The 27,781-nt window shown below is 55.2% G+C and overlaps 1 protein-coding gene and 1 pseudogene across 1 annotated transcript; both read left to right on the forward strand.

Annotated features, from left to right (window-relative positions):
- Window positions 1–3,655: 3,655 nt before the first annotated feature.
- Window positions 3,656–6,645, forward strand: LOC139000101 (class I histocompatibility antigen, Gogo-C*0202 alpha chain-like; annotated as a pseudogene).
- Window positions 6,646–13,189: 6,544 nt separating this feature from the next.
- On the forward strand, window positions 13,190–16,611 carry LOC139000102 (HLA class I histocompatibility antigen, B alpha chain-like). The gene is made up of 8 exons (XM_070402379.1): window positions 13,190–13,299; window positions 13,416–13,700; window positions 13,933–14,208; window positions 14,769–15,044; window positions 15,168–15,278; window positions 15,678–15,710; window positions 15,847–15,896; window positions 16,045–16,611. Exons 1-8 carry the CDS (start codon window positions 13,206–13,208, stop codon window positions 16,105–16,107), a joined length of 1,188 nt encoding a protein of 395 aa, XP_070258480.1. The 5' UTR covers window positions 13,190–13,205; the 3' UTR covers window positions 16,108–16,611.
- Window positions 16,612–27,781: the final 11,170 nt, after the last annotated feature.

Consider the following 27,781-nt stretch of genomic DNA (forward strand, 5'->3'; position numbering starts at 1 on the left):
CCTCCCTGCTGCTCCTGAGGGGTCCTAGAACTCCTGGGTTCTTGAAATCACAGTTGAGATGAGAAATATGTAGACATCATCAATAATGATCCTTATTTGGTAATCATTTCGTCAATAACATTTATCATATAAAATCCACAACAATCCATGTGAAACAAATGCTGCCCTGGGAGATGTTCAAGTCAGTTCCTAATCTAAGGAGGTTAATGAAGTTACATGAAATTATTGAGGAAATACGTTTCCCTTTGAGCAGTGCAGCTGTTGAAAGAAGTCTCTCTCTCCTTCTCTCTCTCTCTCTCCCTCTCTCTCCCTCTCTCTCTCTCTCTCTCTCTCTCTCTCCCTCTCTCTCTCTCTTTAAAAGGAATATTGAAGATGTTATGTAAATTCCATCTCAGTGTGGGTATGAGCAATACCCGCCTTCCATTGGCACATGTCTGATGGTGGACTTGGGTAGCATCCCTCCTGCGTGAGTGGAGAGTTTATTTTCTAGAGGAAGATAAACACACGGGAGAATGAAGAGTTGTTTTACCCATTTTCTGTGTGTTTATTCCATTCCTATTTCTGTGAGATTCTGTCGTGTTACAGAGAAAATCAGGTAGGAACTGGGTTTTCAGCGAGTTGCTTCTCACACCTGCATGTTTTTACACGGCTGACCCTCTAATTTGGCGGATGGGACGGATAAAACCCCGTTAGACAGTGTGGACGGTGCTGTGTATAGAGGTGTCACTTGGGTTTCTAGTTCATCACTGAAATGTAGACACGGGGTTCTGCTCCCACTCAGGGTGTAACATGAGCTTTGCCATCTTGGGGTCCATCTCCGCTGCCATGGTCACTGTCCCCCTGGCCCGAGCCAGTGTCTCCAACGTGCCTCTCCTGCAGTCACCCCCTGGCCTGCGGCACCTTCTCCCCTGCAAGGCCTCCCCATGCGTTCCCCTGAGACCATAGGCCCCCACTGCACCCTGACGCCAGCGGCCCCGTTACCACTGCCACGTGCTGCCTCCATTTCTGCTCTGTGTCCCCGCCTCAGGGGACCCTCACTTGGCTGATGCAGACCTGCCATGTCCTGCTTCCTGCCTCCTCGCTCTGTGTCCCTTGCTGCTGATTTGAAGGTTCAGGGAGTCCCTAGGATCCTGGGCTGCTGGGCGTGACTATTGACAATCTAACCAGTGGAGGGCAGTTGCTGTGATATTCACAGTGACGCTGCTCAGGACTCCACCGCGGGAGGCCCGTGTGGCCCAGGGAACCCGCAGGGAATCCGGGAGGGAGAGAAGCACTGGGAGGTGCGGGCTCTGCGTGGGAAGTGCGCTCCTTCCCGGATCCCTCGGGTCCAGCGCCAGGAGGGGATTCGGGCCTGGGGGAACCTGGGCTGAGCCCTGGGAAGGTGGCCCCGCGTCACGTCCTAAAACTCCTGAGGGAAGGGGAGGCCCCCACGGACAGGAGCCTCCTTTGATGGGACCCCGCGTCAGAGTCAGGGGGGCCGCGTCCCAGACGCCACCTGCGGAAGGAGCCCCCAAGGGACTGCTCCCCCTCCAATTCCGTACCACAAGCACCGATGCCCACGCATCCTCTTCACAGGGACACGGACGCGTGGGCCCCGCGTGTTCCCGTCAGGTCATCGCTGAGGCCGCGGGGCCGGGCACAGCGAATGCGGAGGCAGCCAGGACCTCGCTGGACCTCGGGGGCCTTCACAGCTGATCCCGCGGCTCCCTCTCCCCCTTCACCCTCCTTCCGACAGCGGCTTCCAGCCAGCTCTTTTTAAAAAAAATTTTTAAATATATTTTTATTGATTTCAGGAGGAAGGGAGAGGAAGAGAAACATCCATGATGGGAGAGAATCATTGATGGGCTGCCTCCTGCACGCCCCCCACTGGGGATATGAAGCCTTGCAGGTGCCCTCCCCGGGAAGGGAACCCTGACCTCCTGGTTCATAGGTCAATGCTCAGCCACTGAGCCACGCCAGGTCTGGCCCATGTTTATGTGCCAGAATGAATGACACAGACACTAGCATTGCTGAGATTTGGTGAATTGGCTCACACTTTCTCAAACATGAACGTGAGCCTCTCCCTTCAGGAAATATCACCTGGCAGGTGCCCACTGACAGTCCTGTTGTCTTGATAGAATGTCAGCTCCCAAGAGAAAACCAGAATGTGGGAACAGGTCTGTCCCACCACGTGAGCTAGACCGCTTCCCAGTGCTGACACGCTTTCCTAGGGGCTCTGTGGGAACAGCAACACCTGTGAGCTTTGATGATGTGATTCAATGCATCAGCACGGGAAGGTCTCTGGGACTTAGAGACACAAGGCATCACTTTACATAACCTGCATGAGGACAAGAGCCACCCAGCAAGACAGCCCTAGGGGCTGTGACAGAACAGAACAGAACAGAAAATACAGTGGGGCCTTGACTTACAAGTTTAATTTGTTCCGTGACGGAGCTCATAACTCAAATTACTCATATGTCAAATCAAGAAGTAAACGAGTGAGACACGTGATGCTGGGCTAACGTTGTGGTGTTCACTGTTCGCTGCACCAACTAGCGGTGAGGTATCTGAAGCTGCTTCATAACCCGAATTTTAGCTCACAACTCAAAGCAAAAAATCAGCCGAGAGACAGCTCGTATCTCAAAAAAACTCGTTAGTCGGGACACTCGTAAGTCAAGGCCCCACTGTATTCAATATTCCCAAGCCAGTCTGGCTCAGTGGTTGAACATTGATCTATGAACCAGGTCACAGTTCAACTTTTTGTCAGAGCACATGCCCGGGTTGTGGGCTCCATCCCCAGTGTGGGGCATGTAGGAGGCAGCTGATCAGTGATTCTTTCTCACCGTTAATGTTTCTATCTCTCTCTCCCACTCTGAAATTTAAAAAAATATTTAAAAAAAATCAAAACTAGAAGAATATAGTCAATATGGTTTCAGGTTTCACTTTGCAAAGCCCTTTTCGAAAACTACCACTTGTGTGGTTGTAGTGACTGTCACAGGTGACCATCCACCCTTATCTGAAAAGGTGAGTAACAACACTGCTCCTGCCCATTTCTGTGAGGCCGTCTATTTCTTAATCTGCTGCAGCCACAATAACAGGTAAAACTCAGAATCAAATAGGAAAACCCAGCGTCTCCCAGGGAGACATGCAAGGATGTAACATGGGAGCAAGTCCCCTCCTCTCACCTTCCTGTTCACTTGGGAAATTGGTGTTTTTCATAAAAACATGATTTCTGTTACCATCTCACAGGCAGTGAGCATGCGACATGGATAATAACTGTTTCACCCTGTGTGACTCCGTGAGTGGTCACTATGATGACGTCACCACATACACAAGGTTGTCTGGGCGCCTGCCTGTGTGTGAGGCCGCACAGAGATGGTGACACCAAAACCTTGGAAAGTCCCTGAACAGTACAGCGCCTGGGCCAGGCCTCGGGGACAGTGTGACGGGCGCCCCGCGCAGGAGGAGGGTCAGGACCGAGTCCCAGGGCCCAGGCCTGCGCTCAGGTCTCCGCAGGGGACAGAGTCTGGGGGTGCAGCTCCGTGTGGGGGACCCTCCAGCGCCCTGGTTTCACTTCTCCTCTCCCAACCTGTGTCGGCGGCTCCCTCCTGGAGACTCGTGACGCAGCCACACTTCTCACTCCCATTGGCTGAGCGGTTTCTTGGGCAGCCAATCAGCGTCCCCGTGGCTCCCGGTTAGAACTCCACCACAGAAGCGCCCGGACTCAGATGGTCCCCCCGACGCCGAGGATGCCGGTCCTGAGGCCCCCCACCCTCCTCCTGCTGCTCTCGGGGGCGCTGGTCCTGACCCCCAGCTGGGCCGGTGAGTGCGGGGTCGGAGGGGGCGGCTGTGCGGGGAGGCGCGAGGGGACCGGCGGGGGCGCGGGACCGGGAAGGCGCGTGTCCAGCCCCGGCGCTGCCCTCCGTCCGCCCCCCAGGACCCCACTCCCTGAGGTATTTCTACACCATCGTGTCCCGGCCCGGCCGCGGGGAGCCCCGCTTCCTTGCCGTCGGCTACGTGGACGACACGCAGTTCGTGCGGTTCGACGGCGATGCGGCGAGTCCGAGGGCGGAGCCGCGGGCGCCGTGGATGCAGCAGCCGTGGGTGGACCGGGAGAGGCCGAGGTATTGGGACCGGAACACGCAGATCTACAAGGCAAACGCACAGACTTTAAGAGGGAACCTGCAGACCCTGCGCGGCTACTACAACCAGAGCGAGGACGGTGAGCCGCGCGCAGGCCCGTCACCACCCCCGACCGCACGGATGGGCCGCGATCGGCCCGAGGGTCCGGGTCCGAGCGTCACCCGGAGGCTGTGGGACCCGCCCGGCCCCACCCAGGAGGAGCCTCCGGGGACTTTGACCCAGTTTCACTTTCAGTTTTAGATCCAGTCCCCGCGGGGCGGGCGGGCGGGGCTGATCCCGGGGCGGTGCTGACCGCGGGGCGGTGTCAGGGTCTCACACCATCCAGTACATGTATGGCTGCGAGCTGGGTCCCCACCGGCGCCTCCTCCCCGGGTATTGGCAATTCGCCTACGATGGCGCCGACTACATCGCCCTGAACGAGGACCTGACCTCCTGGACCGCGGCCGACATGGCGGCTCAGATCACCCGGCGCAAGTGGGAGGCAGTGGGTGAGGCAGAGCATGCGAGGAGCTACCTGGAAGGCCTGTGTGTGGAGTCACTGCTCATGTACCTGGACAAAGGGAAGGAGACCCTGCAGCGCGCAGGTACCAGGGGCCCTGGGGCCGCCCCCTCTCCCCGGGGCTGGGGCTCCTACAAGGAGACAGGACAGGGGGTCAGTGTCAGACACCCCTCCTTGGGTCAGGGGGGGAGCCCCCTGGATGTCCAGGTCAGGTACCAAAGGGACTCCCCTCCTCTCAGGGACAGTTAGGGGTGCAGGCTCTCCTGGGGTGCAGGGAGACCCCCTGAAATAGCCCATCAGGGGTACCCATGCGTCCTGCAGGGGCTCTGGGACCCACGGGGACCTTCTCTCTCAGGCCTTGTGCACTGCCCACACCCACTGTGTCTGAGGCCTGGCCCCAGCTTTTCTGAATCACGTGGCCTCCACTCAGGTCGGGACCACAAATCCCTTTTCTCCCCTCAGAGACCTGCCTCCTGCCCTGGGCTGCATCACTTTGATTCTAGAACTTTCTAAGGACTAGGAGGTCCTTCCAGGAGCCTCTGTGCAGGCTGGTGTGTGGGCTGTGTGCTCCCTCCCCCACCTGGGTGTGCTGTCCACTCTCAGGATGGTCACATGAGCGCTGCTGGAGTGTCCCATGGCAGATGCAAAGTTCCTGCTTTTTCTCTGCTCCCGTCAGACCCTCCAAAGGCTCATGTGACCCACCACCGTGTCTCTGAGCGTGAGGTCACCCTGAGGTGCTGGGCGCTGGGCTTCTACCCTGCGGACATCGGGCTGACCTGGCAGCGTGACGGGGAGGACCAGAACCAGGACATGGAGCTGGTGGAGACCAGGCCTGCGGGGGACGGGACCTTCCAGAAGTGGGCGGCTGTGGGGGTGCCCCCTTGGAGAGGAGCAGAGATACACATGTCATGTGGAGCACGAGGGGCTGCCCGAGCCCCTGACCCTGAGATGGGGTGAGGAGGGGCCGTGGGCACAGAGCCTCTTCTCAAGGCAGCAGGGACCCAGGGACTTCAGTGGGGTCAGGGCTGTGGCCTGGGGTCAGGGCCCTCACCCTCCCTTCCCTTCTCCCAGAGCCGCCTTCTCACACCTTCTTCATCATCATCATCATCATGGGCATCGCCGGGATCCTGGTTCTGCTGGGAGCTGTGGTTGGAGCTGTGATGTGGGGGAGGAGGCGCTCAGGTGGGCAGGGGTGGGGTCTGAGTGTCTTGTCCCCCTGGTGGTTCAAGGCCAGGTAGACGTGTGTCCCGCCTCATTCATGGGAAGCATTATCCCCACGGTGTGATGGTCCGTGTGGGGCTCTCTGTGCTCACACTTACTCTTTAGTGAGGCCCGTGGGAGCTGGTGGTGGGGACCCCGTTCCCAGCGGTCCCGGGTCAGAGGGCAAGTCCTGGCTGAGCACAGACCTCCAGGAGGGCGGTGGGTCCAGTCCCCACACATGCATTTCCCTCAGGTTTGCTGATGCTGCCCTGGGTCGACAGGGTTCTGGAAACTTCTCTAGGGCCCAGGGCTAGGGCTTCCTTTAGGACCTCATGGCCCTGCCTCCTCCCTGGTCTCTAACGGGATGCTTTCTTCCCGCAGGTGGGAAAGGAGGGAGGTACGCTCAGGCTGCCAGTGAGTATGGGGGGGTGACCCCTGACTCCCTGTGACAGTGCAGACAGGAACCATGCTCCCCCTTCCCCCATAGTTCCTCCTGGTCTCCTGCCCTGGGGCTCTGACCCCTTCCCGTTGTGTGTCCCCCAGGCAGTGACAGTGCCCAGGGCTCTGATGTGTCTCTCTTGGCTTCTAGTGAGACCCTGCCGTGGGTAGGGGTGGGCAGAGGGGAGGACTGGGTGATGGGGAGTCTAAGGGACACTGTGAGCATGAAGTGGACTCTGAGAATGTCACCAGTTACAGCCACTGACCTGAGTCTGTTCATGATGCTTGTCCTCCACAGCGTGAGGCAGCTGCCTTGTGGGGACCCAGGGATGGAAGATGTGTTCACGCTTCCACTTCCTGACTCAAGAACCTCTGATTGGGGGGCTGGCCGAGCCCTGCTCCCCATGCTTTCCTGTCAGCAGAGGCGGGCTGGGCCCTCCCGATCCCTGCCTTTACTCCCTGGGGCTGTGAGCTGCAACTTCATGCTCCGTATTGAAATGAGACTGGCTTGACCTGGTTTTTATTTTATTTTTTAAATATTTTTATTGATTTCAGAGAGGAAGGGAGAGGGAGAGAGAGATAGAAATGTCAATGATGAGAGAGACTCATTGATCGGTTGCCTCCTGCATGCCCCCAGCGGGGATCAAGCCTGTAACCCAGGCACATGCCCTGACTGGGAATCAAACCCAGGACCTCTTGGTCCATGGGGCGATGCTCAACCCACTGAGCCACCACAGCCAGGCTGACCTGGTTTTTTAATTCTTGCTGTGACTGGTAGAACTACCATATGATCCAGCAAGTCCACTTTTGAGTATATACTTGAAAGAAATTAAATTATATCTTGAAGAGCTATCTACATCCTCATGTTCATTGCAGCATTATTTACAAGTAGAGGCCTGGTGTACGAAATTCGTGCACTTGCGGGGCGGGGTCCCTCAGCCCTGCGCTCTTTCACAGTCTGGGAGCCCTTGGGGAATATCTGACTAATGGCTTAGGCCCGCTCCCCCTTGGCCTAAGCCAGCAGTCCCACATCCTTAGCGCTGCTGTGCAGGTGGGAGAGGGCACTAGCACCGCCTCTGTGCTTGCCACTGTGAGCCGGACTTCTGACTTAGCTGCGCTCCCCCTGTGGGACCGCACTGACCACCAGAGGGCAGCCCCTGCATTGAGCGTCTGATCCCTGGTGGCCAATGCCTGTCATAGTGACCAGTAGTTCTGCTGTCTGGTTGATTTGCATATTAGCTTTTTATTATATAGGATGGCCAAGACATGGAAACAGCCTAAGTAATGAGGACTATAGTAGACTCAACAGTACGTATTGTAGACTTGAAATTTGCTAAGAGAAACCTTCACCCTTTGAATCAGCATGGATGGACCTGGAGAGTATTATGCTAAATGAAACAAGCCAGGCAGAGAAACACAAATACCATATGATGTCACTTTATATCAATGAACTGAATAAACTGATAAAATACAAACAGAGGTATGGATACATGGAGCAGACTGACAGATCTCAGAGGGGAAGGAAGAGGGGAAACTGAAGAAAGAAGGTGAAGAGATTGGCCAAAGGATATATACACATCATAGCCCATGGTCATAGCCAACAGTGTGGTGATGGCCTGAGGGGATGGGGGCTGGAGGCTGGAAGGAGGTGGGTAACAGTAGGGAAAATGGGGACATCTGTAATAGTGTCAATAATAATAATGACGTAAAAACAATTGCTAAGAGTAGATCTTAAGTCACATCAGTGGTGACTGAGTGATGGGATGGATATGTAACGACTCATATCGTGGTCATCAATTCACAATATATTCATATATCAAGTCATTACACCATGTTCCATGTCCATGACACCCCGATACATCTGGAGGGGAAATAATATGGAACCAACAGAAACCGAAGGAAAAAACAAGGCAAGTAGGAAGAGCATGCGAGATGCTGTCAGAAGTGTGTAGACGTGTGGACACAATGTCCATGATAACTTGACCCGGGAGTCCCTCAGCCCCGCCCTCAATTCTTACCTAGACCCCGACCCTGACTCAGGCTCATTGCTGCCAGGGCCACACCTGCAGGGCCAAGGATGGAGGGACTGGTCAGTCCCAGGAGGGACAGTCGGGCAACCGGGAGCCTGGAAAGGAGGCTGCGTATCCCCCAGCAGCTCTGTGGGTCTGAGTCCTGGATTCGTCCTTCCTGCCGCCTCCTCTGGGAAGGCTTCCTGGGTCGGCCCTGCACCCCGGGTGGGCATTGTGTCCCCAGAGGAGGGCGGGTTCTGGGAGCTGCATGCACTGTGCTGTCTCCATGGACACGCAGGAGACTGGGCCTGCGCTGAGCGATGGGGAGTCCCAGAGACGCGGTCAGTTGACTAAGAGCAGGAGCCTCTCCATGTGGAGGGGGAAGGGGTTTCTCTCACAAACAGAGTCATCTCCTCACCAAGTCGCCACTTGCCTGGGAGCTGCCCTGCTCTCAGTCTCACAGCTGGAGGCCTGGTGGAGGGGACGCAGCTTGAGGAATCCAGCAAAGGTGGGCTGGACCCTCCCCATCACTCTTGTTACTCCCTGGGGCTCTGACCTACAAGATCTCTCTCCCGTACTGAAATGAGACTCGGATGTGACTTTGTTCCTTGCTTGCCATGAAGCGTTGATGGGTTCATTAAAGGAGAAGATCCTAAAGTTTGAGAGGAAATGAATGGAAGCGCTGAGAACTTTGCAGGTCCCATGTGTTAGCAGTGCTGAGCCTGTGCCAGGGGGGGGCAGGAGGGGCTGTGAGGACTTAGCGTGTCCGGGGCCTGTGCCTGGTCAGTGCTCAGTGCATCGTGAGCTTTGATGTGGTCACTCCCTGGCCGGGTCAGCTCTCTGCTCCTCTGACCTTGTCCCTCAGTGGGACCCTGTCCCACCAGGACCTGTGGTCACAGGGACTCAATCCCCCAGGCCTCGTCACGTGTCCTAATGCAGCCCATCTCCTGGACCCTGGACAGCGAGGCCTTCCTGGGGCAGGTCAGTCTGGGCTCAGGCCTGGGTCCCCGCTCTGCCCTCATCTCCTGGGTGTTTGTGGTTTGTTTGCTTTGGTAGATATTATGCCTGTTCCTGTTTTCACGGGTGAATTTTGGTCTCATTCTCTGGGTGCACCCCCCCCCCGTGTGACAGCAGAGGGTCAATGTTCCCCGTCATTGTCCCACAGGCCCAGGGCTCCCTGCACACAGGACCCTGCAGTGTGGAGAGATGGGTGTTCAGGCTCCTCCTGCTCTTGCCTCCTTCTAGGGCCCTGTTTTCCCCTGTCAGCCCCTCCCTGCTGCTCCTGAGGGGTCCTAGAACTCCTGGGTTCTTGAAATCACAGTTGAGATGAGAAATATGTAGACGTCATCAATAATGATCCTTATTTGGTAATCATTTCGTCAATAACATTTATCATATAAAATCCACAACAATCCATGTGAAACAAATGCTGCCCTGGGAGATGTTCAAGTCAGTTCCTAATCTAAGGAGGTTAATGAAGTTACATGAAATTATTGAGGAAATACGTTTCCCTTTGAGCAGTGCAGCTGTTGAAAGAAGTCTCTCTCTCCTTCTCTCTCTCTCTCTCCCTCTCTCTCCCTCTCTCTCTCTCTCTCTCTCTCTCTCTCTCTCTCTCTTTAAAAGGAATATTGAAGATGTTATGTAAATTCCATCTCAGTGTGGATATGAGCAATACCCGCCTTCTGTTGGCACATGTCTGATGGTGGACTTGGGTAGCATCCCTCCTGCGTGAGTGGAGAGTTTATTTTCTAGAGGAAGATAAACACATGGGAGAATGAAGAGCTGTTTTACCCATTTTCTGTATGTTTATTCCATTCCTATTTCTGTGAGATTCTGTCGTGTTACAGAGAAAATCAGGTAGGAACTGGGTTTTCAGCGAGTTGCTTCTTACACCTGCATGTTTTTACACGGCTGACCCTCTAATTTGGCGGATGGGATGGATAAAACCCCGTTAGACAGTGTGGACGGTGCTGTGTATAGAGGTGTCACTTGGGTTTCTAGTTCATCACTGAAATGTAGACACGGGGTTCTGCTCCCACTCAGGGTGTAACATGAGCTTTGCCATCTTGGGGTCCATCTCCGCTGCCATGGTCACTGTCCCCCTGGCCAGAGCCGGTGTCTCCAACGTGCCTCCCCTGCAGTCACCCGCAGGCCTGTGGCACCTTCTCCCCTGCAAGGCCTCCCCATGCGATCCCCTGAGACCAGAGGCCCCCACTGCACCCTGACTCAGGCGGCCCTGTTACCACTGCCATGTGCTGCCTCCATTTCTGCTCTCTGTGTCCCCGCCTCAGGGGACGCTCATGTGGCTGATGCAGACCTGCCATGTCCTGCTTCCTGCCTCCTCGCTCTGTGTCTGTAGCTGCTTATTTGAAGGGTCGTGGAGCCCCTGGGTTCCTGGGCTGCTGGGCGTGACTATTGACGATCTCACCTGTGGATGGCAGTTGCTGTGATATTCACAGTGACGCTGCTCAGGGCTCCTCCGCGGGAGGCCCGTGTGTCACAGGGAAACCGCGGGGAATCCGGGAGGGAGAAGCGCTGGGAGGTGCAGGCTCCGCGTGGGAAGCGCTCTCCTTCCCGGGTCCCCCGGGTCCAGCGCCGGCAGGGGGCTCGGGCCTGGAGGGATCCGGGCTGAGCCCTGGGAAGGTGGCCCCGCGTCACGTCCTCTAAACTCCTGAGGGAAGGGAAGGACCCCACGGACGGGAGCGTCCTTTGATGGGGACCCCGCCTCAGAGTGGGGGGCCGCGTCCCAGACGCCACCTGCGGGAGGAGCCCACAGGGGAGTGCTCCCCCCCCCACTCCGCCCGACAAGCACGGCTCCCCACGCGTCCTTTCACACAGACACGGCCGCGTGGGCCCCACGTGTTCCCATCAGGTCATCACTGGGGCCGCAGGGCACGGGCACAGCGACAGCGACAGCGCAGGCGGCCAGGACCTCACAGGAACTGGGGGTCGGGGGGGCCTTCACAGCTGTTCCCGCGGCTGCCCCTCCCCCTTCACTCTCCTTCCCACAGCCGCTTCCAGCCAACTCTTTTTATTTCTTTAAATATATTTTATTGATTTTTTACAGAGATGAAGGGAGAGGGATAGAGAGTTAGAAACATCGATGAGAGAGAGAAGCATCGATCAGCTGCCACCTGCACACTCCCTACTGGGGATGTGCCCTCAACCAAGGTACATGCCCTTGACCGGAATCGAACCTGGGACCCTTCAGTCCACAGGCCAACGCTCTATCCACTGAGCCAAACCGGATAGGGCTGGCCAACTCTTTTTAAAATTTTTTTGAAAAATGTATTTCTATTGATTTCAGGAGGAAGGGAGATGGAGAGAAACATCCATGATGGGAGAGAATCATTGATGGGCTGCCTCCTGGACGCCCCCCACTGGGGATATGAAGCCCTGAAGGTGCCCTCACCGGGAATGGAACCCTGGCCTCCTGGTTCATAGGTCAATGCTCAGCCACTGAGCCACACCAGGTCTGGCCCATGTTTATGTGCACGAATGAATGACACAGACACTAGCATTGCTGAGATTTGGTGAATTGGCTCACACTTTCTCAGACATGAACGTGAGCTTCTCCCTTCAAGAAATATCACCTGGCAGGTGCCAACTGACAGTCCTATTGTCTTGATAAAATGTCAGCTCCCAAGAGAAAACCAGAATGTGGGAACAGGTGTGTCCCTCCACGTGAGCTAGGCCGCTTCCCAGTGCTGACACGCTTTCCTAGGGGCTCTGTGGGAACAGCAACACCTGTGAGCTTCGATGATGTGATTAAATGCATCAGCACAGGAAGGTCTCTGGGACTTAGAGACACAAGGCATCACTTTACATAACCTGCATGAGGACAAGAGCCACCCAGCAAGACAGCAATGGGGACTGTGACAGAACAGAACAGAAACTATTCAATATTCCCAAGCCAGCCTGGCTCAGTGGTTGAACATTGATCTATGAACCAGGAGGTCACAGTTCAACTTTTTGTCAGAGCACATGCCGGGGTTGTGGGCTCCATCCCCAGTGTGGGGCATGTAGGAGGCAGCTGATCAATGATTCTTTCTCATCATTAATGTTTCTATCTCCCTCTCTCTCTCTGAAATTAAAAAATATATATTTAAAAAAATCAAAACTAGAAGAATATAGTCAATATGGTTTCAGGTTTCACTTTGCAAAGCCCTTTTCGAAAACTACCACTTGTGTGGTCGTAGTGACTGTCACAGGTGACCATCCTCCCTTATCTGAAAAGGGGAGTAACAACACTGCTCCTGCCCATTTCTGTGGGGCCGCCTATTTCTTAATCTGCTGCAGCCACAATAACAGATAAAACTCAGAATCAAATATGAAAACCCAGCGTCTCCCAGGGAGACGTGCAAGGATGTAACCTGGCAGCAGGTCCCCTCCTCTCACCTCCCTGTTCACTTGGGAAACTGGTGTTTTTCATAAAAACATGACTTCTGTTACCATCTCACAGGCAGTGAGCATGCGACATGGATAATAACTTTCACCCTGTGTGACTCCGTGAGTGGTCACTATGATGACGTCACCACATCCACAAGGTTGTCTGGGCGCCTGCCTGTGTGTGAGGCCGCACAGAGATGGTGACACCAAAATCTTGGAAAGTCCCTGAACAGCACAGCGCCTGGGCCAGGCCTCGGGGACAGTGTGACGGGCGCCCCGCGCAGGAGGCGGGACAGGACCGAGTCCCAGCGCCCAGGCCTGCGCTCAGGTCTCCGCAGGGGACAGAGTCTGGGGGTGCAGCTCCCTGTGGGGGACACCCCAGCGCCTGGGTTTCACTTCTCCTCTCCAACCTGTGTCGGCGCCTCCCTCCTGGAGACTCGTGACGCGGCCACACTTCTCACTCCCATTGGCTGAGCGGTTTCTTGAGCAGCCAATCAGCGTCCCCGCGGCTCCGCTTATAACTCCTCCGCGGAAGCGCCCAGGCTCGGATGGTCCCCCAGACGCCGAGGATGGGGGTCCTGAGGCCCCCCACCCTCCTCCTGCTGCTCTCGGGGGCGCTGGTCCTGACCCCCAGCTGGGCCGGTGAGTGCGGGGTCGGAGGGGACCGCTGTGCGGGGATGAGCGAGGGGACCCGGCGGGGGCGCGGGACCCCGAAGGCGCGTGTCCAGCCCCGGCCCTGCCCTCCGTCCGCCCCCCAGGCCCCCACTCCCTGAGGTATTTCTACACCAGCGTGTCCCGGCCCGGCCGCGGGGAGCCCCGCTTCCTCGCCGTCGGCTACGTGGACGACACGCAGTTCGTGCGGTTCGACGGCGACGCGGCGAGTCCGAGGGCGGAGCCGCGGGCGCCGTGGATGCAGCAGCCGTGGGTGGAGCAGGAGGACCCGGGGTTTTGGGACCGGCAGACGCAGAAGTTCAAGGCAATCGCACAGACTTTCCGACTGAGCCTGCAGAACCTGCGCGGCTACTACAACCAGAGCGAGGACGGTGAGGCGCGCGCCGGGCCCGTCACCACCCCCCTCCCCACGGACGGGCCGGGGTCGCCCTGAGGGTCCGGGTCCGAGCGTCCACCCCGAGGCGGCGGAACCCGCCCGGCCCCCACCCGGGAGGAGCACCCGGGACTTTGACCCAATGTCACTTTCAGTTTAAGATTCTGTCCCCGCGGGGCGGGCGGGGCGGGGCTGACCGCGGGGCGGTGCTGACCGCCGGGCGGGGTCAGGGTCTCACACCATCCAGTACATGGTTGGCTGCGAAGTGGGACCCGACGGGCGCCTCCTCCGTGCGTATTGGCAATACGCCTACGATGGCGCCGACTACATCGCCCTGAACGAGGACCTGACCTCCTGGACCACGGCCGACATGGCGGCTCAGATCACCCGGCGCAAGTGGGAGGCGGCCAGTGAGGCAGAGCGTGCGAGGAGCTACCTGGAGGGCCGGTGTGTGAAGTCACTGCTCATGGACCAGGACAAAGGGAAGGAGATCCTGCAGCGCGCAGGTACCAGGGCCCTGGGGCGGCCTCCTCTCCCCGGGGCTGGGGCTCCTACAAGGAGACAGGACAGGGGGTCAGTGTCCCCTGGATGTCCAGGTCCGGTACCAGAGGGACACCTCCTCCTCTTAGGGACAGTAAGGGGTACAGGCTCTCCTGGGGTGCAGGGAGACCCCCTGAAATAGCCCATCAGCGGTACCCATGGGCTCTGCAGCGGCTCTGGGACCCACGGGGACCATCTCTCTCAGGCCTTGTCCACTGCCCACACCCACTGTGTCTGAGGCCTGACCCCAGCTTTTCTGAGTCACATGGCCTCCACTCAGGTCGGGACCACAAATCACTTTTCTCCCCTCAGAGACCTGCCTCCTGCCCTGGGCTGCATCGCATTGATTCTATAACTTTCCTAATACTAGGACGTCCTTCCAGGAGCCTCTGTGCAGGCTGGTGTGTGGGCTGTGTGCTCCCTCCCCCACCCAGGTGTGCTGTCCACTCTCAGGATGGTCACATGAGTGCTACCGTAGTGTCCCATGGCGGAAGCAAAGTTCCTGCATTTTCTCCCCTCCCCTCAGACCCTCCAAAGGCACACGTGACCCACCACCGCATCTCTGAGCATGAGGTCACCCTGAGGTGCTGGGCGCTGGGCTTCTACCCTGCGGACATCAGCCTGACCTGGCAGCGTGACGGGGAGGACCAGACCCAGGACATGGAGCTGGTGGAGACCAGGCCTGCGGGGGACGGGACCTTCCAGAAGTGGGCGGCCGTGGGGGTGCCCCCTGGAGAGGAGCAGAGATACACATGTCATGTGGAGCACGAGGGGCTGCCCGAGCCCCTGACCCTGAGATGGGGTGAGGAGGGGCCGTGGGCACAGAGCCTCTTCTCAGGGCAGCAGGGACCCTGGGGGACTTCAGTGGGGTCGGGGCTGAGGCCTGGGGTCAGGGCCCTCACCCTCCCTTCCCTTCTCCTCCCAGAGCCGCCTTCTCACACCTTCTTCATCATCATCATCATCATGGGCTTCGCCGGGGTCCTGGCTCTGCTGGGAGCTGTGGTTGGAGCTGTGATGTGGCGGAGGAGGCGCTCAGGTGGGCAGGGGTGGGGTCTGAGTGTCTTGTCCCCCTGGGGGTTCAAGCCCAGGTAGACGTGTGTCCCGCCTCATTCATGGGAAGCACTATCCCCACAGTGTGATGGCCAGTGTGGGGCTCTCTGTGCTCACACTTACTCTTTAGTGAGGCCCGTGGGAGCTGGTGGTGGGGACCCCGTTCCCAGCAGCCCCAGGTCAGAGGGCAGGTCCTTGCTAAGCACAGACCTCCAGGAGGGCGGTGGGTCCCGTCCCCACATATGCATTTCCCACAGGTTTCCTGATCCTGCCCTAGGTCTACAGGGTTCTGGAAACTTCTCTGGGGCCCAGGACTAGGGCTTCCTTTAGGACCTCATGGCCCTGCCTCCTCCCTGGTCTCTCACAGGATGTTTTCTTCCCGCAGGTGGGGAAGGAGGGAGCTATGCTCAGGCTGCCAGTGAGTATGGGGGGGGTGACCCCTGAGACCCTGTGACAGGCAGACGGGAGCCATGCCCGCCCCCCCCTTTGCCCATAGTTCCTCCTAGTCTCCTACCCTGGGGATCTGACCCCATCCTGTTGTCTGTCCCCCTCAGGCAGTGACAGTGCCCAGGGCTCTGATGTGTCTCTCTCTCGGCTACTAGAGGTGAGACCCTGCCGTGGGGAGGGATGGGCAGAGGGGAGGACTGGGTGCTGGGGAGTGTGAGGGACACTGTGAGCATGAAGTGGACTCTGAGAATGTTACCAGTTACAGCCACTGACCTGAGTCTGTTCATGATGCTTGTCCTCCACAGCGTGAGGCAGCTGCCTTGTGGGGACCGAGTGATGGAAGATGTGTTCACGCTTCCACTTCCTGACTCAAGAACCTCTGATTGGGGGGCTGGCAGAGCCCTGCTCCTCACGCTTTCCTGTCAGCAGAGGCGCTTTCCTGTCAGCAGAGGCGGGGCTGGGCCCTCCGGATCCCTGCCTTTACCCCCTGGGGCTGTGAGCTGCAACTTCCTGCTCTGTGTTGAAATGAGACTGTGGATTGACCTGGGTTTTTTTTTTTAATTTAATATTTTTATTGATTTCAGAGAGGAAGGGAGAGGGAGAGAGATATAGAAACATCAATGATTTGAGAGACTCATTGATCGGTTGCCTCCTGCACGTCCCCACCGGAGATCAAGCCTGCAACCCAGGCACGTGCCCTGACTGGGAATCAACGCAGGAACTCTTGGTCCATGTGGAGACGCTCAACCCACTGAGCCACCACAGCCGGGCTCACCTGGTTTTTTAATTCTTGCCGTGACTGGTGACGGGTAATTAAAGGAGATCCTCTAATTAAGTATTTTCTCAGAGGAAATAAATGGAAGCACCAAGGATTCTGCAGATTCCTGTGTATTCTGTGCTCTTTGCAGGGGGGATGGAGGGGCTGTGAGACCGGAGTGAGGTCGGTGCCTGTGCCCAGGTGGTGCTCAGTGCATCGTGGGCTTTGACGTGGCCACTCCTCGGCCGGGTCACCTCTCTGCTCCTCTGACCTTGTCCCTCAGTGGATCCCTGTCCCACCAGGACCTGTGGTCACAGGGACTCACATCCCCCAGTTCTTGTCACTTCTAATGCAGCGCATCTCCAGGACCCTCGTCATCCTAGGCTCAGGTCTGGGTCTGGCCCTCAGAACCTGTCTTCTGGGTGTTTGTTGTTTCTTTGCTTTTGTGGCTATGATGCCTGTAACTGTGTTTGTGTAGGAGTTTTGATTTAATTCTCTTGGTGTCCCCGTCTCACAGTATCAGGGCTCTTTTTTGTTGCAGGCCCAGGGGTTCCTGCACACGGGACTGTGGTGTGGAGAGATGCATTCTCAGGCGCCTCCTGCTCTTGCCTACTTCTAGGGCCTGGGCGTTCCAACCCTCTGCTCAGCTTGGTCTTTCTGGGGACCAGCCCCCACCCTGAAGCCTCCAGGCCTCTCAGCCAAGAGCCATCTATCTCCTCAGCGTCCCAGAGACACTTGTCACTCAGGAGATGCCCAGGGTTGTAGGAGCTCAGTGCCAGGAGCCAGGGGCAAAGACCAGACACTTTCTCAGATCCATTTATAACAACAGTGTCCCAATAATTGAAGATGCTGGCCCATTACCAGAGTCCCACTCACTCATGAACCATGTCCAGTGCATCGTCCTTTGAGGATGGTTACATGGCCCGTACAGTTAGGAAAATTGCCCAACAGTTTTAGCCAGAGGGGGAAACTGAAATTCAGCCATAATGTGATATTGCTGCACCCCTCCCAGCATTGAGAATGACAAAGTCAGACAAAATCAATTGTTCACAAGAATGTGGACTCGTTCTCTCTCAGATATTCCTGGTGGGAAAGTAAGTTGTTTCAAATATGCTGACAAATGCATTGGCCGCACTCCCTGCACCTAGAGACTGAGAGCAGGATGGGATGTCAGGGGGAGTCAGAGGCAGAGCGTCACCCACGGGATGACAAGAGATCACACATGGGACGAGGGAGAGAGTGAAAGGCTCAGAAGGACAGATGAACCGAACGGAGAGATGCCTGTTGGCAAAAGTGTAGAGAAAAGAACCCCTACCCATGTTGGTGAGAATGTACTTGTTCTCCAGAAGGGGATTTTCAGCCCTTACCTTCCTCAAACCACCCAACTTAAATGATGGCTCCCTTTCACCGGTTGGGCAATCCTACTGTACCCCCAATGCATCCTAATGCGGCGCCCCACATGGGCTGTCACAGCCCCGAAAGTTAGTCAGGATGCCAGCTGTCCCACTTCCCCTTTTGAATGAAATAATAAAAGGAGACGATTTAATGAGATCACAGGGATCTCACAGATCTTGTAATTTAGGGCGAGTCACTCTGCCCCATGGGACACTGTACATTCCTGAGCAGAGACGGATAAGATAAGGGAAGCAGTTCCATTGGAGGGTAAGGAAGTCAGGATGAAGCAGTCGGTGTAGAAACACACAGATGGGAATGGAACCTGAGAGTTTCTTCTCAAGGGACGCCGAGGGCTACCTGTTGGCAACTCTACCTGGACAGGAGTGAAGGGACCACGGGCCTCCAATCCAATTAGTGACTCCACACGGCCCCTTGAGAGAAGGGAACTTTTTCCCGATGCATTGTGACCCTTTATTACTTCACAGAATGAGTGTCTTACTCTTGTGGACAGTGTAGGAGTTTTATAGAGAAAGTGGTTGACTCCATCAAGTCCCCAAACAAATGTTGACAAGAAACCTTAACTCGTTTTCCTGCATCCCGGCAGCGGTCGGAATTCCTGCCCAACACAGTGTAGGGAGGCAGGGTGGAGGCAGGTCCTTGTTATGCCCAGATTTCAGGATCCCCAAGAAACCACATCAGGGAGCCAGCCAGTCCGATGCAAAAGCATAAGAGTCTTTATTCGAGCTAGCTCGGCTCCCCCACCTTGCCGACGCAGCGACAGGAAGCAGAGAGAGAGATAACTCTGTGTGGAGACCGGTTATATAGGGGGAGTTGGAGGAAGGGGAGGAGAAAGGACTGTGCTCTGCCGATTGGCCAGGCACAAGTCTGTGTCTTGTTCCTGGGTGTGGCTAGCAGAGGCTTAGACTTCCGGGAAGAAGCTCCTTGCCAAGCATGTGGCCAAGGTAAGATGGAGCACTTACCCTGGGGCAAGGTGGAGGGCATAGCCCTTACCCTGGGGCAAGGTGGAGGGCCTAGCCCTTACCCTGGGGCAAGGTGGAGGGCCTAGCCCTTACCCTGGGGCAAGGTGGAGGGCCTAGCCCTCGCCCTTTCAGTCCTCAGAAGGTGGCTGATTTCTTCTCGAGTCTGAAGAGAGTCAATGCCAAGGCCGTTCGGGCAGTCGCAGGATGGACTGAGAAAGACTTACGTCCCCCAGATTACAACTGAGGTCCCTGCCTTCCTTCCTCGCCCAAGATTGGTCTGTGACGTGCAGGGGGGTGTTTTTGTTTGTTACAGTCGTGAACAACGTCATGGTTTCTGCGTTCAGATCCTTTATGTGGAGCCTGAGAAAATACCGAGGGAGAACTCTGTGAATCCTCCGCGCTCTAGTCTGGCTTTGTGGCCTCAAGGACCCTTGTCCCCATACGTCATTCTCCGGGCCTTCTTGGGGGTCTTCGATGTGGACTCTGAGGGAAAAGGAGACGGCTTTCTAGAGGGAAAACTCTCATTCTGACAGTAGACAGAGTGGTCTCCATTGGATCACAAGGCGAGAATTCCATTGGAAGAAGAGAGAATACTAGCCACTGACACTGTGGAGCTCAATCATCAATACTTCCCCCCATGTAGCATTACATGGCCACCACAAATGATACCGTCAATAATTTATTGACTACGACATGGAGGATCACAGTTTTTTAATTAAAATATGATTACATGCATAGGGGAAATAGTCAATAAGATTGTTAATAACTATGGGTGCTGCCAGGTGGGGACCAGACTTTTCAGGGGGATCCCTAATTGAATTATACAAATGTCAGTCTGGGCTCAGGCCTGGGTCCCCCCCTCCGCCCTCACCTCCTGAGTGTTTGTGGTTTGTTTGCTTTGGTAGATATTATGCCCGTTCCTGTTTTCATGGGTGAATTTTGGTCTCATTCTCTGGGTGTCCCCCCGTGTGACAGCACAGGGTCAATGTTCCCCGTCATCGTCCCACAGGCCCAGGGCTCCCTGCACACAGGACCCCGCAGTGTGGAGAGATGGGTGTTCGGGCTCCTCCTGCTCTTGCCTCCTTCTAGGGCCCTGTTTTCCCCTGTCAGCCCCTCCCTGCTGCTCCTGAGGGGTCCTAGAACTCCTGGGTTTTTGAAATCACAGTTGAGATGAGAAATATGTAGACATCATCAATAATGATCCTTATTTGGTAATCATTTCGTCAATACCATTCATCATATAAAATCCACAACAATCCATGTGAAACAAATGCTGCCCTGGGAGATGTTCAAGTCAATTCCTAATCTAAGGAGGTTAATAAAGTTACATGAAATTATTGAGGAAATACGTTTCCCTTTGAGCAGTGCAGCTGTTGAAAGAAGTCTCTCTCTCTCTCTCTCTCTCTCTCTCTCTCTCTCTCTCTCTCTTTCTCTCTCTCCCTCTCTTTAAAAGGAATATTGAAGATGTTATGTAAATTTGATCTCAGTGTGGGTATGAGCAATACCCGCCTTCCATTGGCACATGTCTGATGTTGGACTTGGGTAGCATCCCTCCTGCGTGAGTGGAGAGTTTATTTCCTAGAGGAAGATAAACACATGGGAGAATGAAGAGTTGTTTTACCCATTTTCTGTGTGTTTATTCCATTCCTATTTCTGTGAGATTCTGTCGGGTTACAGACAAAATCAGGTAGGAACTGGGTTTTCAGTAGGTTGCTTCTTACACCTGCATGTTTTTTACACGGCTGACCCTCTAATTTGGCGGATGGGATGGATAAACCCCGTTAGACAGTGTGGACGGTGCTGTGTATAGAGGCGCACACTCAGCTGGGGTGTAGAAACCACAGTGGGTGTCTGTGGGCCTGGTGTCTTCAGGCACAAACTGCTCCCTGTCCCAGAGGGGACACGCCTGTCCCTCCACCTCCCGCCCAGGCTGAGGACACTCCCTGTCGCATTTCCAGGGTGAGGTCTCTCCTAGAAGGTCCCAGGGGAAAAGCTGTGAGCTCAGTTTGGGGGCGCAGATTCCGCCTTATGGAGAGGGATTCTGGGAAGAGAAGAGGAGGGAAAGGCAGGGGCCAGTTGGGATTCTCTCCCCGATTTATCCAGAACAACCTTTTCAAACTGTGGTCTGTGGAACCCTCGCATTAATTTCTTAACTGACTTTAATAAAAACGGAGGATAAAAAAAACCCTCTTAGGATGACCTGGGAAGTACACAAAAAACACTTCTGTTACTTCCCCAAGTGTCAGGGACCAGGGAGATCATGTGTGTGAGCGGGGCTAGCCTCTTTCTCATGTGATCCCATGTTTGCTTTTTAATAAAATTGCTTTCAGAGAGGAACTGAGAGGGAGAGAAAGACAGAAACATCCATGATGGGAAAGAATCATGGATAGGCTGCCTCCTGCACGCCCCCAACTGGGGATCGAGCCCGCAACCCGGGCACGTGCCCTTGACTGGAATCCAACCTGGGAACCTGAGACCCTTCAGTCCACAGACTGACACTCTATCCACTGAGCCAAACCGGCCAGGGCCAAAGTCTCACATTTTATAAGGACATGAGTCATGTCAGACTTCGGCCCACCCTTCCCCAGTAGGACCTCATCTTAACTCATTCCATCTGCAACGCCCCTGTTTCCAAATCAGTCCACATTCCGGGGTCCTGGGGGCCAGGACTTGAACATGTGAGTTCTGGGTCGGACACAACCCAACCCATGACATCGTTCACATGTACCTGGTTCTGTGGTGTCTGTCGGACAGCTCCGTCCCCTGTGGATAAGCGATGGCAGCACAAAAGAATTCTTCTCCACAGACTCGAAAATGAATTGTCTGTTGGGGAGACAACCCTTTCCCCGTCTCAGTCCACTTGAGCTGCTATACCAAAACAAACCACAGACTGCAAGACTCGTGAACAACAGAAAGGGATTTCTCCCAGTTCTAGAGGCTGGAAGGCCAAGACCAAGGTGCCAGCATGAGGGAGTGGGGCTCTGCCGGAAGCCAGTTCCAGCATGTCATAATTGCAAGCGTTTCATCAAAAGGTTGATGGAACTTGGGGACTCAACAAGGGCTGAGTCACATATGGAATGGCTGAGGGCATTTCCCCAAACCTGAAAAGGGATGATTGCTTGCTGCCAGACAGCTCAGGGCATCTTAATCTACATGTTATTGCCTCCTACTGGCCAAACACCTGAACAACCGTAGGCAAATTCTTCCATTCTGACAATGGACTGTGTATACAAAACCCTACCCTTTGAAGTGTATATCTCTGCCTCGCCTTAGGACAAATTGTGTTAATAAAAAGCAAGGGGTCCTGAGATGAGATGAGGAGAACTTAGTTTCTTTAGCTAGGCTCCTCTGACCCCCAAATGCCTTTCAAAATTATGCTTTGTCTCTAGACTCTTTATTAAGTTACACACAGCCCTTCTCCAGATTGTTGAACCCTTCTAGATGCTGGAACAAGAACCCTGGCAGGGCTCTCTACGTGGTTCACAGTCAGCACCTCCTGCTGTGTCCTCCAAGGGCAGGGGTGGGTGAGGGATCAGTCTGGGGCCTCCTGCCCAGCAGGTGTGCTCAGTGGTTGAGCGTTGATCTACCAACCGGGATTCCTAGTTTGATTCCTGAATCAACAGTTTGATTCCTAGTCAAGGCACATGCCCGGGTTGCGGACTCGATCCCCAGTGTGGGGCATGTAGGAGGCAGACGATCTATGATTCTCTCTCATCGTTGATGTTTCTAACTCTCTCTCCCTCTCCCTTCCTCTCTGAGATCAATAAAAATATCCTATCTAATAAAAGACAAAAGGGGTAATTAGCCGTACCTCCGCTACGCTTCCCATTGGCTAATCAGGGTGATATGCAAATTAACTGCCAACAAAGATGGCGGCCAGCAGCCATGCAGCTGAAGCGAACATGAGGCTTGCTTGCTCCAGTGATGGAGGAAGCCAAAGTTCCCCGCCTGCTGCAGCCCGGCTCTGAGCCTGAAAGCAACAATGTTTCATTTATAGAAGCTAAACAAACCCCAGATACCTGCTTTCAGCCAGCTGCGGCCTCAGAGTTGGGAGTGCCAGTGACAGCAACAATGTTTCAATTATAGAAGGTAAATAAATCCCAGAATTAAAACAAAAGAAAAAAAGGAGCTTCAGTCTCCAACCAGCTTGAAAACGGCCCTCAGCCCCTCAGCCAGACTGGCCAGGTACCTCAGTGGGGATCCCCACCCGAAAGGGGGTGTGGCCAGCCTGAAAACAGCCATCAGCCCCTCATCCAGGCTGGCCAGGCACCCCAGTGGGGACCCCCACCCTGAAGGGGGTGTGACCAGCTGCAAACAGCCATCAGCCCCTCACCCAGGCTGGCCAGGCACCCCAGCGGGACCCCCACCCTGATCTGGGACACACTTCAGGGCAAACCAGCCGGCCCCCACCCGTGCACCAGGCCTCTATCTTATATAGTAAAAGGGTAATATGCAAACTGACCCTAACAGCAGAAAGACTAGGAATGACTAGTCACTATGACACACACTGACCACCAGGGGGCAGATGCTCAATGCAGGAGCTTCCCTCTGGTGGTCAGTGAGCTCCCACATGGGGGAGCTCTGCTCAGCCACAAGCCAGGCTGACGGCTGCCAGTACAGCGGTGGTGGTGGGAGCCTCTCCCACCTCCTCAGCAGCGCTAAAGATGTCCGACTGGAGCTAGGCCTGCTCCCCACTGGCAAGTGGACATCCCCTGAGGGCTCCAGGGCTGCCTGATGGATGTCTGACTGCCAGCTTAGGCCCAATCCCCCGGGGAGCAGGCCTAAGCCAGCAGGTGGACATCCTCTGAGGGGTCCCAGACTGCAAGAGGGCATAGGCCAGGCTGAGGGACCCCCCTGAGTGCACAAATTTTTGTGCACTGGGCCTCTAGTATTTAATAAAAAAAATAAACGGTGCTTCTTTTCTAAGGGCACTAATGCCATCCACCAGGCCCCCACTCTCCTGACCTGATCACCACCCAAAGCCCCACCGCCTGATACCATCACCTTTGGAGCTTAGGACTCAACATATGGATTTGGGGGCACAAACCTTCAGACCACAGGACACCCCCCCCACACAAATATTTTTCCACCATTTGTTTCAATATTCTTTTTTAAAAAATATGTATTTATTGAATTTTTAAAGAGGAAGAAAGAAGGATAGAGAGATGGGAACATCGATGAGAAACATCCATTGGCTGCCTCCTGCACGCCCCCTACTGGGGATTCAGCCCATGACCCGGGCACATGCCCTGACTGGGGATCAAACTGTGAACCTCTTTTTTTTTTTTTTTTAAATATATATTTTTATTGATTTTTTTTACAAAGTGGAAGGAAGAGGGATAGAGAGTTAGAAACATCGATGAGAGAGAAATATCGATCAGCTGCCTCCTGCACACCCCCTACTGGGGATGTGCCCGCAACCCAGGTACATGCCCTTGACCGGAATCGAACCTGGGACCCTTGAGTCCGCAGGCCGATGCTCTATCCACTGAGCCAAACCGGTTACGGCGACTGTGAACCTCTTGTTCATGGGTCGATGCTCACCCGCTGAGCAGTACACTTGATCTACAAATGCATCTGTTCTTTGTCTCCCTTGAACAGAGTGTAACATCTCACCTTTACCGCATGTTTACTTTTAGATCTGTATGAATCGTGATTTTCCCTTTTTTTTTTCCCAAAAATTATTTTGTAACAAAACCATTACAAGCTGGGCCAGTGTCCCCTCTGGGCTCTCACATCACTTCCCCAACCACACTGGTCACTGGCCGTCTCAGGTCACTGACATTCCCAGCACGTCCAGCCAGCGGCCAGGCACTGGGCAGAGCTCAATGGATGTTTTGTTGACCAGCTGAGAACTTGCCAGGGGCCTCAAAAGGAGAGAGACACCCCTTCCACCTTGAGAACAAAGGGGTCTCTGTTGTCCAGAAGTGGAGAGGCTGGAGGCATTAGTGAGGACTCCTGGGTGGGTCTCTCTCTCTCTCTTTCTCTTTCTTTCACACACACACACACACACACACAGCCAGGAGGGGCAGGACAGCTCACCTGAGACCCAAGCTCTCACTGGGGCACTCAGTTACAGACAAGACACACACTGCAGAAGCCAGTCAGGGGCTCCGATACACAGCAGCACAGCTGCACATACAGATGTGATCACTAATGCCATCAGCGTGCCCCCCACACACACCTCCACCTGCCCCAGGAGACACACACACCAGCACACACCCCTACCCACCCCAGGAGACTCACACACACCAACACACACCACTACCTGCCCCAGGAGACACACACACACCAACACACACCTCTACCTGCCCCAGGAGACACACACACCAACACACACCTCTACCTGCCCCAGGAGACACACACACACCAACACACACCCCTACCCACCCCAGGAGACACACACACACCAACACACACCCCTACTTGCCCCAGGAGACACACACCCCTACCCACCCCAGGAGACACAACACCAACACACACCCCTACCCACCCCAGGAGACACACACAAACCAACACACACCTCTACCCGCCCCAGGAGACACACAAACACCAACACACACCCCTACCCGCCCCAGGAGACACACACACACCAACACACACCCCTACCCGCCCCAGGAGACACACACACACCAACACACACCTCTACCTGCCCCAGGAGACACACACACCAACACACACCTCTACCTGCCCCAGGAGACACACACACACCAACACACACCCCTACCCACCCCAGGAGACACACACACACCAACACACACCCCTACTTGCCCCAGGAGACACACACCCCTACCCACCCCAGGAGACACAACACCAACACACACCCCTACCCACCCCAGGAGACACACACAAACCAACACACACCTCTACCCGCCCCAGGAGACACACAAACACCAACACACACCCCTACCCGCCCCAGGAGACACACACACACCAACACACACCCCTACCCGCCCCAGGAGACACACACACACCAACACACACCTCTACCTGCCCCAGGAGACACACAAACACCAACACACACCTCTACCTGCCCCAGGAGACACACACACACCAACACACACCCCTACCCACCCCAGGAGACACACACACACCAACACACACCTCTATCTGCCCCAGGAGACACACACACACCAACACACACCCCTACCCACCCCAGGAGACACACACACACCAACACACACCTCTACCTGCCCCAGGAGACACACACACACCAACACACACCTCTACCCACCCCAGGAGACACACACACACCAACACACACCTCTACCTGCCCCAGGAGACATACAAACACCAACACACACCTCTACCTGCCCCAGGAGACACACACACACCAACACACACCCCTACCCACCCCAGGAGACACACACACACCAACACACACCTCTACCTGCCCCAGGAGACACACACACACCAACACACACCCCTACCCACCCCAGGAGACACACACACACCAACACACACCTCTACCTGCCCCAGGAGACACACAAACACCAACACACACCTCTACCCGCCCCAGGAGACACACACACACCAACACACACCCCTACCCACCCCAGGAGACACACACAAACCAACACACACCTCTACCTGCCCCAGGAGACACACACACACCAACTCACACCCCTACCTACCCTAGGAGACACACACACCAACACACACCCCTACCTGCCCAGGAGACACACACCAACACACACCTCTACCTGCCCCAGGAGACACAGCTGCAACGATATAGTAACAATATCACACACTCTCATGCCAGGGAAGACACACAGTGAGACTATACAGCCACATTGCTATGCTTGGAGGTAGATATTAACACACAACAGCACAGCTACACACATACACACACACACACACACACACACAGCCTATTCCATTGGTTTTTAGAGAGTGGAAGGGAGGAAGGGAGAGTGAGAAACATTGGTGTGAGAGACACATGGATTGGCCGTCTCCCGCACACGCTCCGACCAGGGCCACGGACAGAACTCACCACCAGGTACATGCCCTTGACCTGGAATCAAACTCGAGACACGTGGGCGCTCAGCCGACACTCTCCCCGCTGAGCACCACCGGCCAGGGCTTGCTGACTGTGACTTTTTATGCATTTAGCTGTCCCCCCCACCACCACCACCCTCCCAGAATGTGCCCAGCAGTTGGTGAGTGGCACACAACAGGCACTCAGGAAATGTTTGTCATACAATTGCAACTTTAAGGAAGTAATCCCCTGCATCATTAATTTTCACCAAACCCATCTTTAAAACAACATGCCATGTATTTGAATGTCCACAAACCTTGGGAACAATTGAATCTTGTAAACCCCATCTGTGAAACAGGAAAGCGAACTAAATCATTTGTCAGCTCCCGGCAAATTCTTATCTTGCTCTCCGGAGAAGATAACCCTTATCTTTCTAGGAAAGCACGAGCAGGTGAGAAAGCCCTCAAGCTGAATGGGGTGGGGGTGGGAGCGCGTTTCCTTCCACTGATCGGAAGTTGATCTGCTTCCTTAAAGGGAAAGGCCTCTTTCTGATGGAAAAGGGGGGCTCACAGGCTCTTCCCCGGTGGGGGCAGATTTGTCCAAAGCCCCTTCCCCCCCCCCCAGTACCCGCCAGGCCACTTCGGTTTGCACAGGCACACTGCGCCCTGCCAGGGTGCATACCTGTGTGGGTGGCAGGACCCTGGTGTGACCTACTCTGGTGAATACGGGACCTGCAGGAGCCAGGGCAGGTATCTGGGTGCAAGCTACACAAGGAATATGGCACCTGCAGGGGCCCCAAAGCATTCGGGGTACCGGAGACATGGGCTGCTGCTCAGATGTCACCTCCTCAGGCCTTTCTAGACGGGCCTTTTTTAAATTATTTTTTTTTAAAAATTTACTTGACCTTTTCTAGAACCTCAGAGAAACCGAAT

This window comes from Myotis yumanensis, unplaced genomic scaffold, assembly GCF_028538775.1.
Source record: "Myotis yumanensis isolate MYYU_CA2020_CCGP unplaced genomic scaffold, mMyoYum1.0.hap1 SCAF_23, whole genome shotgun sequence".
Lineage (NCBI taxonomy): Eukaryota > Metazoa > Chordata > Mammalia > Chiroptera > Vespertilionidae > Myotis > Myotis yumanensis.